This window comes from Oncorhynchus tshawytscha, linkage group LG33, assembly GCF_018296145.1.
Source record: "Oncorhynchus tshawytscha isolate Ot180627B linkage group LG33, Otsh_v2.0, whole genome shotgun sequence".
NCBI classification, from domain to species: Eukaryota; Metazoa; Chordata; class Actinopteri; order Salmoniformes; family Salmonidae; genus Oncorhynchus; species Oncorhynchus tshawytscha.
The window spans coordinates 29,432,811-29,446,769 of NC_056461.1; the positions used below are offsets into that span (position 1 = coordinate 29,432,811).

The following is a 13,959-nucleotide window of genomic DNA, read 5'->3' on the forward strand; positions in this document are numbered from 1 at the left end:
TTCTGAAACTCGTCAGTCTATTTACATCGATGGGGCTGTAGTGGAGCGGGTCGAGAGTTTCAAGTTCCTTGGTGTCCACATTACCAACAAACTATCATGGTCCAAACACACCAAGACAGTTGTGATGAGGGCACGGCAACACCTTTTCCCCCTCAGAAGACTGAATAGATTTGGCATGGGTCCACAGATCCTCAAAAAGTTCTACAGCCGCACCATCGAGAGCATCCTGACAGGTTGCATCCCCACTTGGTTCGGCATCTGCTCGGCATCCGACCATAAAGCGCTACAGATGGTAATGCGTATGGCCCAGTACATCACTGGGGCCAAGCTTCTTGCCATCTAGGACCTATATACTAGGCAGTATCAGAGGAAGGCCCAAAAAATTGTCAAAGACTCCAGTCACCCAAGTCTTGGACTGTTCTCTCTGTTACCACATGGCAAGTGATACCGGAGCTCCAAGTCTAGGTCCAAAAGGCTCCTTAACAGCTTCTACCCACAAGCTATAAGACTGCTGAACAATTAATTACATTTTCACCCGGACTATTTTTCATTGACACTGCTGCAACTGCTGTTTATTATCTATGCATTTTCTCTTTACCCCATGCCTACATGTACAAATTACCTTGACTAACCCCCGCACATTTACCCTGTATATAGCATCGTTATTGTTATTTTATTGTGTTACTTTTTCTTTTATTTATTACTTTAGTTTATTTAGTAAATATTTTCTTAACTGTATTTCTTGAACTGCATTGTTGGTTAAGGGCTTGTAAGTAAGCATTTCACGGTAAGGTCTGCACCTGTTTTATTTGGTGCATGTGACAATTAAAATTGTATTTGATATTACCCCCTCTCTATTTCTCTTCTCTCCCTATTCCCCCTCTCTGAATACTAATTGTGCTCATCGTAATAATGCAGTTACTTATATATTCCCACAGCATGTAGAACCATGACAGTTATGCAAAACAATATTCACCACTCGAATGCAACAGAGATAGGGTTGAGTAGAATCCCACCATGTGCAGAGGAAAGACTATATTAGTCTATAATAGGCCGCAATGTGCTCTGCAGACAGAAATTCACCATCATTGGGAGGAATTGGAATCTCAGTCCTCGGAAAAGTTTGTTTTCTTATAATTAATTAGGATGTGAAGTTTTGATTTGACTTGAAGAACATCCCCCTCTGCTCTCTCAGATATATCCCCTCCCTCTCCTTCTTTTCCCATCTCTCTCTCTCTCTCTCTCTCTCTCTCTCTCTCTCTCTCTCTCTCTCTCTCTCTCTCTCTCTCTCTCTCTCTCTCTCTCTCTCTCTCTCTCTCTCTCTCTCTCTCTCTCTCTCTCTCTCTCTCTCTCTCTCTCTCTCTCTCTCTCTCTCTCTCTCTCTCTCTCTCTCTCTCTCTCTCTCTCTCTCTCTCTCTCTCTCTCTCTCTCTCTCTCTCTCTCTCTCTCTCTCTCTCTCTCTCTCTCTCTCTCTCTCTCTCTCTCTCTGGGGTCATGTCAACCCTCTCACTTAATTGTATTTTAATAAAAAATATATTTTACCTATATTTAACTAGGCAAGTCTTTTCAGAACAAATACTTATTTACAATGACGGCTTAATGGGACTTAATGAGAGCAAACGTCAGACAAGCAGGTGGCCAAAAACAAGCAGCTATTTATACAGACCATTAGAGATAGAGAAGGACACTCCAGCTGGAGGACTGGGCTGCCCTCTGAGACACACACACAGCATGTGCACACATGCATACGCGAGTGTGTGTTTACGTGCGTACATGCATACACAACTCTGTGTGTGGGTGGGTGCATGGGATTGTGTATATGTTTTTTACATAAAATCAGTCGTCATTATAAGTTCCTTCATTATCTTTTTCTCATGAAATGAAGAATCCACATCTCCCCTCCTCATCCCTCCTAGCTGGCTCTGACATGCTGTTCTCAGGCAAAATACACATAACATGCAACACCAAGGCAGGACACTGCCATATGTCGAAGCAATCATGCAGTGTGTGTGTGTGTGTGTGTGTGTGTGTGTGTGTGTGTGTGTGTGTGTGTGTGTGTGTGTGTGTGTGTGTGTGTGTGTGCTAGTGGATTAGAAATACAGAGAGCTCTAAGGTAACAGGAGGAGAGGCCCACTTAGCTTTAGATATTCCACTCTGTCATAGGGTAGACATGGAGGGAAGGTCATATGGAGAGAAGATGCAGCACCAGAGTGAAATGTGGACAGTATGGAACACTCTCAGCCTTACATACTCTACATCCATACCATTCATTGTATGGGGGTGTGAGCACAGCAACAGTTATTGACACTGCATAACAACAGGGTGTGGAGAGAGAGGGAGATGGTGGGAGGGAAGGATGGAGGAAGGGAGAGGGAAGGAAGGAAGAATGGAGAGTGAAGAAGAGGGAAAGAGAGAGAGCGGTGACCGAGGAGTGGAGAGAAGGGTGGGAGGGGCATGGAGAAGCAGGAGCAGCTTGTGTGCATTTGGGGAAGGAGAATTTGAGCTATATTTCATTCACACAGAAACGACGGTAAAGGAACAGGGGCACCACCATAGAGAGAGCCAACGTTGACCAGACTGAGAGAAGAGACAAGAGGGGGGCAGGGGCTTATTCAGAGAGATAGGGAGGGAGAAGGACAGAAAAGGGAAGAAAAATAGAGAGAAGAGGACTGCTCAGTCGTTTGTTTGAACAATCAGATTTTCACGGCAACAACATGGGAGCAGTGGTGGGCACTTTGACCATGCAGACCAAGCAGAGGAGACGACCGTCCAGAGGTACGTCAACAACATCAACCAGACAGACAGAGAGACAGACGCAACAGAGACAGACAGACAGACAGACAGACAGACAGACAGACAGACAGACAGACAGACAGACAGACAGACAGACAGACAGACAGACAGACAGACAGACAGACAGACAGACAGACAGACACAACACAGACAGGAGAGATAGACAAGCAGACAGACCAGAGAGACGAGGACAGAGAGACAGAGAACGACAAACTAGAAAGACAAGACACATAGAGGGACAACCAAACAGAATAGAGCACCTGGACTACACACTCATGACTGAGGGAATAACCATCAGCATGGCTGTGACATGTCTTAGTCTCTATAGTAAGACACATACTTAAAGCTGGCATGTACAATGATATGATATTATAATCTATTGGATCGTTCTCTGTGACTTCATTGTTTAAATCTGATGGTCAATGATTATCGATTCAGATCATAACTCATCACAATGAGATGATAATATGACAATATAAGGGAGATCTTCTTGCTTAGAACAAGTCTTAGACTGCTTTCTTTGCAACATTATATTGCATTATACTTGTGGGCTTCACAAACGTTTACCTTCTCTAATATGTCTGATAGATAGACAGACAGATTAGTCAATAAGGAGGCAAACAAAGTACAATAGTCCCACATAAATTAATTCCATTACTGCTCATAGACAAACATAGAGGAATGAGTTCCACTCATGCTGCCCTAATAGTTGTACACTAACAAGTGTGGACAAAATGAGAAATCAGGGGACGGCACAACAGAGAAAATGAAAGAGTGAGACTGACTAACAGAGAAAATGAGAGAGAGATGGAAAGCATTGCTAACACATAAGTTTAAACAGAGACTGAGGAACAGTGATCAGGGGAGACCTCTGTGAAATATGTGTCATTTCTTGCTGTGGTGCACGTGGCTGTACCACAGTCATGGTTGAGAGATGCCCTTGAGAAAGACAGGGTCCAGAATCATTGCCCATGACTCAATGGTTTTTCATTACAGTGTGTGTACGTGCGTGAGCTCTTGCTTGTGTGTGCACAGATACGCATGCATGTGTACTCGGTAGAGAAAGAGTGTGTGTGTGTTTGTGTGTGAGCATGTACATTAGCACTCTGCTCACATCTCATAACTCTTCCTTTCTGTATGCTTGAGAGGGCCGTTGTCATGGAGACTGCAGGGTTGTGGGGGCATAAGGGGAATGTGAACAATACTCTGTGGTGCCTATTGGATGGATGATGAAGTTATGGAGCTATGTTATGGAGCAGGGTTCCCAAACTTTTTCACTCAGTCCCCCCTTCCAGCGTTGGAAAAGATCCTGTGGCCCACATCTATTTCTATGGGCACAAGCACTGTTCATGACATAAACTGTTCACACCCCTCTTGTTGGCAGAAAGAAAACAAATAGCAGGTTTAAGGCTTATTTCCTGCAATTCGACACATTTTGTCATGGGGTGCAGAGAACATTTAGCAGTTTTAAGCAAATTTTCTTGCATTTCTATACTTTTTTCCATGTCTAATGTGTATTCATGTAATATTTGAGTGACTCGAACGTTACTACAAAATCTATGGGCTAAAAAACCTAGCTATGGCTTCTTGATCTGGACATTTTTGACAAGTTATAAATAGCTCTCTAAGTTATGCAATGACTAACATGACCAGAGTAAAACTGATGATGCACTATCCAATCTACTATACCAACTTTCAATTGTTTTAGGGGGGACACACTGTGACCATTTCCAAACTGTTGACTATCTAAAACATTTGAATGCTATATTAGTTATGGCTTGGGGCTAGGGTTGCCAATTCTGCATGCATACATAATCTCATTAGCAATCAACTAGGAGGATTGATCTCCTTGATTAAAATCCTGTCAGTGATTAGGGCTGATGTTAGTTTTGATCATGTGACCTTGATTCCCAGAGATTAGACGCAGTGATATATTCAGATTAATCTCAAAAACCACTTGGCAACACATAGTAAATAATTTGACCATCACTAACACATCTAATCCCCTTCAACAGTTTGTGAGAGAAAAACCTCCTTCAGACAGCTTGTTTTCTACTAGGGAGGAGAGATGGAGTGTGTGACACAGAGGTGCTTATAGCATGTCAGATACACAGTCACCTTGTGCCGCCTTGGGGATCTAGACCCTTACTGATTATGTACTCATCTCTGACACTCTCTCTGACTGTCTGATTTACCCACAAACCTGTGTCCAGACCTATTTCCACAGAGGTTGTATTTGGTCCTGTTGCCAAGGGACTCAGTAATGGGAATGTTTGTCTTTCAGTTAATTGGGTTTATTTTTCAGTGATGTGTAGTTTTGAAGCTCTGTCCATAGGCCATGTTGTGCATTAGTAATCAGACTGTAGTTGTGTCAGTATTGTAGTTGTGTAGGATAAAAGTATTGAGGCCATGTTAGTATTGAAAGGCCAAGCTGGTTACAAGCTTTCTCCATGTAACCAGGCTGAGCAGAATGAAGGTATGTTCCCTCACCATCCTGCTGGGCTCGGTCTGATGAGGTTCTCATTCACTGTGTCTAAATCTTCCCCCCGGTTCTTCTCATCCCTGTCCCATCTTCCAAACACTCTTAGAAAAAAGGAGCTATCTACAGTAGAAGCCTGAAAGGGTTCTTTGGCTGTCCCCATAGGAGAACCCTTTTCGGTTCCAGGTAGAACCCTTTTCACAGAGGGTTCTACATGGAACCCAAAAGGGTTCTACGTAGAACCAAAAAGGGTTCTCCTATGGGGACAAACGAATAACCCTTTTGGAAACCTTATTTCTACGAGTGTAAACTGGATTCCTCTATTGTTCTCTGCCTCCATGTGTTTGTGTCGTCCTCTCCTCTCTTTCACTCTCTTCCTCTTTTTTTCTTCATCACTAAAGCTTGTCTCCTTTTCACACATTCACTCTGTCCTACCACCCACTATTTCCTACCCTCTTTTCATCCTCACTTTATCTCTCTCCCCTTTCCCTAGCTCTGTGTTAGTTACTCTATAAGTAATTAACTGATGTTATTCAGGTTGTCCTCTCTACTCTTTTTCATGATTACTGGTATGTGTGGTGTGAGTGTGTGTGCCTGTTTGTGTTATAGGAGTAGCTAGTTATCTGCAGCAGAGCAAGGGCTTTCTGAGGTGTGTGTATGCTGTAGAGTTTTATAGTAAATAGCCTGTCAGTATCCATGATGTAAATCTTGTTCAGTCAGGCCGACAGTAGATAAACACACAGAACAATAAGCCAGCCACACACGCATTCAGTGAAGCTCTCCTTACCAATGTTGGTTTACGTAGCAGGAGGTCTTACGCATGCACTTTGCTGGTTTATGTGTTCATCTTTTTAATACATGTATTCAATTAGTGCCTGTGTTCAAAACATGTTGGAAATCTGTCTATCTCTATTTCAAAAATAAATGTCTAAAATGTCAGAGATTCCAACAGTGAGCGAGGGAAAGATTGATAGAGAGATTGCTGAGAAGGACTGAGAGAGTGTATTGACCAAAAGGTAAAGTGGAAATTAAAACAAGAGGAGTAGAATAACCAATATTGGAAGAGAGCGGGACCAGGATAGAGAAGGGGGACAAATTCTCACCAGTCGTTTTAAGAATTTGTCAATTTCACAGCAATCACGGTGAATTAACTTCACATAGAGTGTGATAAAGATATTCCTCGTAACAAAGTTAGTGAGGAAGGAGTGTCTTTGTGAGAATGAGTCTGTGATGAGTGTGTGAAGTCTGTCTCCTGAAGAAGAGCCCTCTAACGTGTACGCTTCATTATCTCATTATCTTTAATCCAGATGATCATAAACCTGTAGTCTGTCCTCTTCAACTGCATGATCAGTTTTCGTACCAGTGGAGGCTCCTCAGAGGAGGTACCATCCTCCTCAGCGAATTTCATAAAAATAACAATAGTAAAAACATTTTAAAAGTTATTGTTTTTAGATAAAACTATTCTAAATATAATCACGTCACCAAATAATTGATTAAAACACATTTTGAAATTAAGGTCTACAGTAGTCTCAACAGCACTCTGTAGGGTAGCACCATGTTGTAGCCAGAGGACAGCTAGCTTCCGTCCTCCTCTGGATACATTGACTTCAAGGCAAAACCTAGGAGGCTCATGGTTCTCATCCCCTTCCATAGACTTACTCAGTAATTATGACAATTTCCAGAGGACATCCTCCAACCTATCAGAGCTCTTGCAGCATGAACTGACATGTTGTCCACCCAATCAAAGGATCAGAGAATGAATCTAGTACTGAAATCATTAGCTACAGCTAGCTAGTACTGTAGTGCATAATGTGGTGAGTAGTTGACTCAAAGAGAGAGAAAGACAGTAGTTGAACAACAACAACAAAAAATCAAAATGAAGGAGAAGCAAGAGAGAAATAGAGATAGTATTTTTTTTAACTTTCAGTTTCACAAAACGTTACTTAGCTAGCAAATGCAGCTAGCTAGTTTAGCCTACTGTAACACCCTGAATTAACAGAGGGATTCTATGTTAGCTAGCACACTATGACTTTCCAACACAGCATTGGAACTCTTCCAAATCAATGTAAGCTTTTGGTTTTACAAATATATTGCAATGGGGCCCGTCGGTGTAACAACTTACTGACTGTACACTGCAACGTTACTGTATGAATGTAGCGCGTTGACTAATGTCCCATTAGATATGCTGACTATGACATTACTTTAGCTAATATGGTGACAACGATGTAAGCTGTGTGTAACGGTTTGGCTTGGAAAGGTTTTTTCGACAGTCACATACAGCTGATGTGTTGTGCATTGAAGTCCACAAGCGAAGTGAAGAGGTAAGAGGAGAGTGCATAGATACAAGAATGACTACAACGTGCCTGCTATGAAAGTGAACTGTGTTTACATGTGATCAGGGGTGTATTCTTTCCGCTGATCCTGTTGAAAAACGTTTCTTAAACGGAAGCAAACTGGACAAAATGGGGATAAACATACCTGAATTTGTCCAATAGAAACTCTTGTTTGCAACTGTTGAACTAATGATTACACCCTATATCAGCTAGATGCAGGCAAGAGTGTGCAAGGCTGTATTGAATGTCACTGTCTGTCACCTCAAATTTGTCTCTCGACCTGTATGCACCTACGTTGTAAAATGTAATTCATAGGCTAGGTTGTAGTAACCTCAGGATGGATACAGGGAAAATTCTAGCATCATGTTGTAGCCTAAACCTATCACTGTTACATTGAATGACAGTCATCCAATATGCTGTAATAGAAATAAGGCTATGCTCATTAAAAAAAATGTCCTCCCTCATCATAAACGGCACTGTCCCCCACTGTTTGGTACTGATACGTGATCTGAATTCACTGACATCCTCATTTGATCAGTTCAAGTATGGATTCAAATTAAATCACATCTCCCTGATACAGTAATGAGCAGAGGATTTAACCCTCTAACAACCAAAACACAATATATCAAGATTCAATGAGCTGTACTGCACAAATGGATTCAACGGATAAAGAAATGCCTATCCAGCAAGGGTGTCCAGGATGGTAGAGTGGTGATTACACTGTGTGTTAAGGGACCTATTACCAAGGAGCTGCGTGTAGGAGCTAGGCACTAAAGACCACTCCACACTTCACGCAAACAGAGCGATGGAGTGTCATATATGGTCCGTTCCCAAATGATTACCACACAAAAGTATGTAGAACTATGATGTGAAAGAGGTACAGATAGACACCCATTGTGATGCAGTGTGAATCATTAGGAGTTACAGGAAGGTCAGTACAGCAGTCAGTAAGTCTTTTCAGTCTGAATGATGGGAGGGGGGCTCACTGACGCCCTCTGCAAAGTACCACCTTCCACATGGTCCATTTCCCCTGCATCAGTCTCATTTCTTTCATGTTCATGTCCCTCCCTCGCACCCTGTGTGTGTGTGTGTGTGTGTGTGTGTGTGTGTGGGTGAGCACATGCATATGTGAGTGTATAGATTAGATTCAACTTTATTGTCATTGAACAAGTACAAGTACAGTACAACGAAATGCAGTTAGCATCTAAACAGAAGCGCAAATAAAAGAGTACAAAAAATGTACAAGTGTAACAATTAAGTACAATGTATATCATTAAGTGGGATGTATAAATGTGCAATGAAGGCAAATGGCAAGTACAAATGGCAAGTCTAAATGTGCAATGAAGGCAAATGGCAAGTACAAATGGCAAGTCTAAATGTGCAATGAAGGCAAATGGCAAGTACAAATGGCAAGTCTAAATGTGCAATGAAGGCAAATGGCAAGTACAAATGGCAAGTCTAAATGTGCAATGAAGGCAAATGGCAAGTACAAATGGCAAGTCTAAATGTGCAATGAAGGCAAATGGCAAGTACAAATGGCAAGTCTAAATGTGCAATGAAGGCAAATGGCAAGTACAAAAGGCAAGTCTAAATGTGCAATGAAGGCAAAGGGCAAGTACAAAAGGCAAGTCTAAATGTGCAATGAAGGCAAAGGGTCTAAATGTGCAATGAATGCAAAAGGCAAAGTCTAAATGTGCAATGAATGCAAATGGCAAGTACAAAAGGCAAGTCTAAATGTGCAATGAAGGCAAATGGCAAGTACAAAAGGCAAGTCTAAATGTGCAATGAATGCAAATGGCAAGTACAAATGGCAAGTCTAAATGTGCAATGAAGGCAAATGGCAAGTACAAAAGGCAAGTCTAAATGTGCAATGAATGCAAATGGAAAGTACAAAAGGCAAGTCTAAATGTGCAATGAAGGCAAATTGAAAGTGCAAGGAGGCATGCAACTGAAATGCAGGAATAGCAGCAATGAGGTTACCAAGGTACACATGTACATGTACAACTGAATAACATCCTTAATCAGACTTTGCAAAGCAATATCAGAGTCCAGTAGTACCGTGAAGAGTGCAAAGAGAGTAATACAACAAGGTCCCTGAGAGGCAGTACTAAGTGGTGGGTGGGTGGATGTGGCTAGTGCCGTGTCACAGAGTTCAGTTGGAAAGAGACTGTTCTTGAGCCTGCTAGTGCAGGAACGTAGAGACCTGTACCGCCTGCCTGATGGTAGGAGGGCAAACAGTTTGTGGCATAGATGTGAAGGGTCCCTGATCCAGCTCCCTGCCATTGTAGACCTCCAGCACAAGTGGTGTCTGCGTAGGGCGCGGCATCATCAGGGACCCTTCACATCTATCATTCCATTGTGGTCTTTTCCCCCCTCAGCAGTTTCCCCCCTCCTAACAGTTGGACTGTATATAAAGATCGCCCAACCTCATAATTAGCTACCAAGAAGCCATTTCAGGCTATCAATCAAGTCAGAGTAGCTACTCACTGGGCACACACTGGTTGAATCAACATTGTTTCCACCTCATTTCAATGAAATTACGTTGAACCAATGTGGAATAGACTTTGAATTGATGTCTGTGCCCAGTGGGTAGCTTGTCTAACTACTGTATCTTACCTGGCATGCCTGCTGGCAAGGTTGGTAGACTTTAGAAAAACAAAACTAAATGTACTGAATAAGACTCACAATCCTTTCATTCTTTTACCCAGATTTTAGCAGCGATGTAGAGAAGCATATTTAGTTTCTTAAAAAATAGAACCACCAGTCGGATACAGGAAACTCAGATATGCAGAAAAATAGACATACTGTATTTTTACATAGAATTAAGCATAATGATTATGGCTCTAGATTGCAGGAAAGAGCTTTTTGAAAATGCCAAATTCTCCAATTTACGGACAGGGAGGGGTTCCCGGACCACCTCGAGCCTTCCTCACATACTTTGTGCCCCATCAGATTTTTGGAGTGCGTGACGCCTCTATGTTTGTTCTGAGAGGAGCACGGATGTGTCTGTTTCCTCTCCTACAGTATACCAGAGGCTGTCTGAGTGATAAACAACCCCCCTGAGAGGACACCAGCTCATCACATCATTACCCAACATCCATCTCTCTCTGGCACCCAAAGCACAAAGTTACCATCAGTACAGTTCCCCAAGTCAATGAAGGGAGTCCAATTTGCCATACCTCTCTCCATTCAGGATGACATGCATCCTTCGAAACACAACCCAGCCAAGCCACACTGCTTCTTGACACAATGCCCACTTAACCCAGCCACACCAATGTGTCGGAAGAAACACTGTACACCTGGTGACCGACCCACCACAGGAGTTGCTAGAGTGTGATGGGACAAGAACATCAGCCAGCTGTGACAGTCCCTGGACCTGAACCAGGATCGCTAGTGGCACAGTTAGCACTGTGATACAGTGCCTTAGACAACTGCGCCACTCAGGAGGCCCAGGTTGATGTTTATGAGTCTTGTCCAGGAGGCAGAACTAAGTAATTTCCACTAGATGGGCCAGCTGCAAAGTCAAAATTCCTGAAACCAAACATTTACTTTTTGGTCAGGTTAGGGTTAGGCATTACGATTAGCGGTGTGCTTAAGGTTAAGGCTTAAAAAAAATCTGATTTTGTGGCTGTGCCAGGTAGTGACACTCTGCAGAGCTACCTCCAGAACAAGATTGATGACAAGAAATGCTAACCTGCTCCCTCCCTCCTCAAAGGCGGCCGCATGCTTCCAGGTACAGTTTGTGCATATACTATGACTTCATTTTGCGATGTTTTTGTTCGTTTTGGAGTTCGGTTAGGGTTCGTCGGCTGTTCGGGCACACAACATTTTTTCTCAAGGTCCAGCCGATTTTTGGAAGCCGAAGTCTACACCCCTTCTGTAATATTCATATATGTAAACATACTGAATTGTAATTGGATGCATTTTTACCGCCATATCATACTGTGCTATGGTTGGTTAAGACCACCCTAATGGTTAGGTCATCGTCAGTTTGATCCTGGTTGGCGATACGTGGACATGCCAGTTATAGCTAGCTAATAAAGAGCTCCGTTAAGAAATATCCTGTAGTACTGCATTTTATCATTTTGTACAAAGTGTGCACCATCGTCCTTGATTGGTCAACTGTAGGGTTGACACGAGTTTCTGCTTTTTGTTGATTTAGTCCGAAACTCTGTGGATTCGACATGACAAACGACAACATTGAGCATCTATTGACTGAGGAGGTAAAGAAGTACCTTCTCCACTGCATTATATAAAGACTAGCATGTAAATGGCAATTCATGGAGGGAGATTGCGGAGACACTGGGGTCCGACCCAACCGCTTGTTCAAAAAATTGGGGAAGAGTTTGTGACAAGTTCGACAATGCAAAGAAAAGAAACAAGGGCCGCAGTGGAGATTCCGGTGGAAAGGCTACTCCAGAAATGTTGCTGCTGGCTTGTTTGGCACGTGGAGCATGGGAAGACTGAAAGCAACATGCCATCTTCACCAAAGGATGGGGTATGTTATTGTATGTTAAATTGTAGTCGGCGAAAAGAGTAGCCATGTTTTGCTAACAGTAGCTAGCAAGCTAGCGCTAGCTATTTGGCTGGCTAGCAGCGTACACAGGCAGGGATAGCAAGCCAACCAACTAAACTAAAGATCTTTACAACTTTTGATCCAATGCCATTTTGTCATAGAAAGAAAATAATTTTGTTTGAGCAAAGTTGAGTAGCTAGGCCAGGCCTGCTCAAATGTTTGTGTTACGGTTTTCTAGTGGTGATGAAGGAGAGTCGGACCAAACTGCAGCGTGTCGATTTAGATTCATGTTTAATCAAACGAAGAAACACGAACACTACACAAAACAATAAACGTAACCGAAACAGCCTATCTAGTGCAAACTAACCGAGAGTACACATAGGACACTAAGGACAATCACCCACGACAAACTCAAAGAATATGGCTGCCTAAATATGGTTCCCAATCAGAGACAACGATAAGCACCTGCCTCTGATTGAGAACCATTCCAGACAGCCATAGACCTTGCTAGATAACCCACTAAGCTACAATCCCAATACCACCACCAAAAACCCCAAGACAAACACACCACAATTACAAAAACCCCATGCCACACCCTGGCCTGACCAAATACATAAAGATAAACACAAAATACTTTGACCAGGGCGTGACAGTTTGCAACAATATATAGTCTATTGTAGTCTCGGTTAATGATATTCGATGTTCATTAATGTTTTGGATGTGTACTAAATAGCCCTTTACTTTTCTTTTTCAACGCTCAAACACCAGTGAATGGAGACAGCACCTGGTTTGTTCTCTGCGCCCCAGCATTGCCTTTTCACTGGCCCCAAGCACTACCTCTGCCATCAGTGCTGTCTGGTGATCAGCCCCCAGTCCATATCCTGCACAGATTTGCAGTGCAGAATTAGAAACAGTCTCCATGCAGGACCTGGGAAGCTCTATCCTGAGCCCACCTCAAAGACGTACTTCACTGGCTTGCTCCTCACCGATGCCACACAGCATCAGCAGTGGTAGCAGGGGTGTGAGAAGAAGGGAGAAAAGAGCTGCAGACACAGTCCTTGACACATCACTCGCAAAGGCATTGGAAATGATTGAAGACATGCAGTGCGATCGGAAAGTATTCAGACCCCTTGACTTTTTTGACATTTTGTTACGATACAGTCTTATTGTAAAATTGATTAAAACCTTTTCTCCCTCATCCATCTACACACAATACCCCATAATGACAAAGCAAAAACTTTTCTGTTTTTTATTTTTCATGATTTTGCAAAATAGAAAAATAAATCAAAACAACCATCCCACTCCTTCAGTCACATTCAAATCACATCCCTACACAGACTCAGGTGCCTGTTAGGATGGAACATTTAGGCCATTTGGGCCTCACAGGTGCCTGTGAGGACAGAATAGGCAGCCAACACGTGCTCAGCATATGTGGGAACTCCTTCAAGACTGTTGGAAAAGCATTCCAGGTGAAGCTGGTTGTGAGAATGCCAAGAGTGTGCAAAGCTGTCATCAAGGCAAAGGTCGGCTACTTTGAAGAATCTCAAATCAAATATATTTTGATTTGTTTAATACTTTTTTGGTTACTACATGATTGCATATGTGTTATGTCATAGTTTTGATGTCTACAATGTAGAAAATAGTAAAAATAAAGAAAAACCCTGGAATGAGTAGGTGTTTCCAAACTTTTGAAGTGCCATGATATTGAAATACCGAAGTCGGTATGCTTTGTTTATTGGTTGTATGGTGCATTGGCATAGAAACCTGTTGTCGGAAAATTCATTGAATATATTTTATATAATTATGTTGAAAATCTGATTTCCCCTTAGCTGATCATT

The 13,959-nt window shown here is 42.5% G+C and overlaps 1 protein-coding gene across 4 annotated transcripts in view; it reads left to right on the plus strand.

Moving 5' to 3' along the window:
* LOC112231111 (Kv channel-interacting protein 1) overlaps window positions 1-13,959 on the plus strand; it is a 51,252-nt gene that overhangs the window by 33,369 nt on the left and 3,924 nt on the right. The window contains exons 1-2 of one of the 4 annotated variants that reach the window (XM_042311454.1): window positions 11,187-12,103; window positions 12,890-13,644. The exons of 1 other annotated variant lie outside the window; for it this stretch is intronic. In XM_042311454.1, the coding sequence (XP_042167388.1) occupies window positions 13,551-13,644 (94 nt within the window). In that variant the 5' untranslated portion in view covers window positions 11,187-12,103; window positions 12,890-13,550. Of the gene's footprint in view, window positions 1-2,442; window positions 2,776-11,186; window positions 12,104-12,889; window positions 13,645-13,959 lie in introns of those variants that run through there. 2 more of the 4 variants (XM_024397674.2, XM_024397675.2) reach the window with 2 other exon arrangements.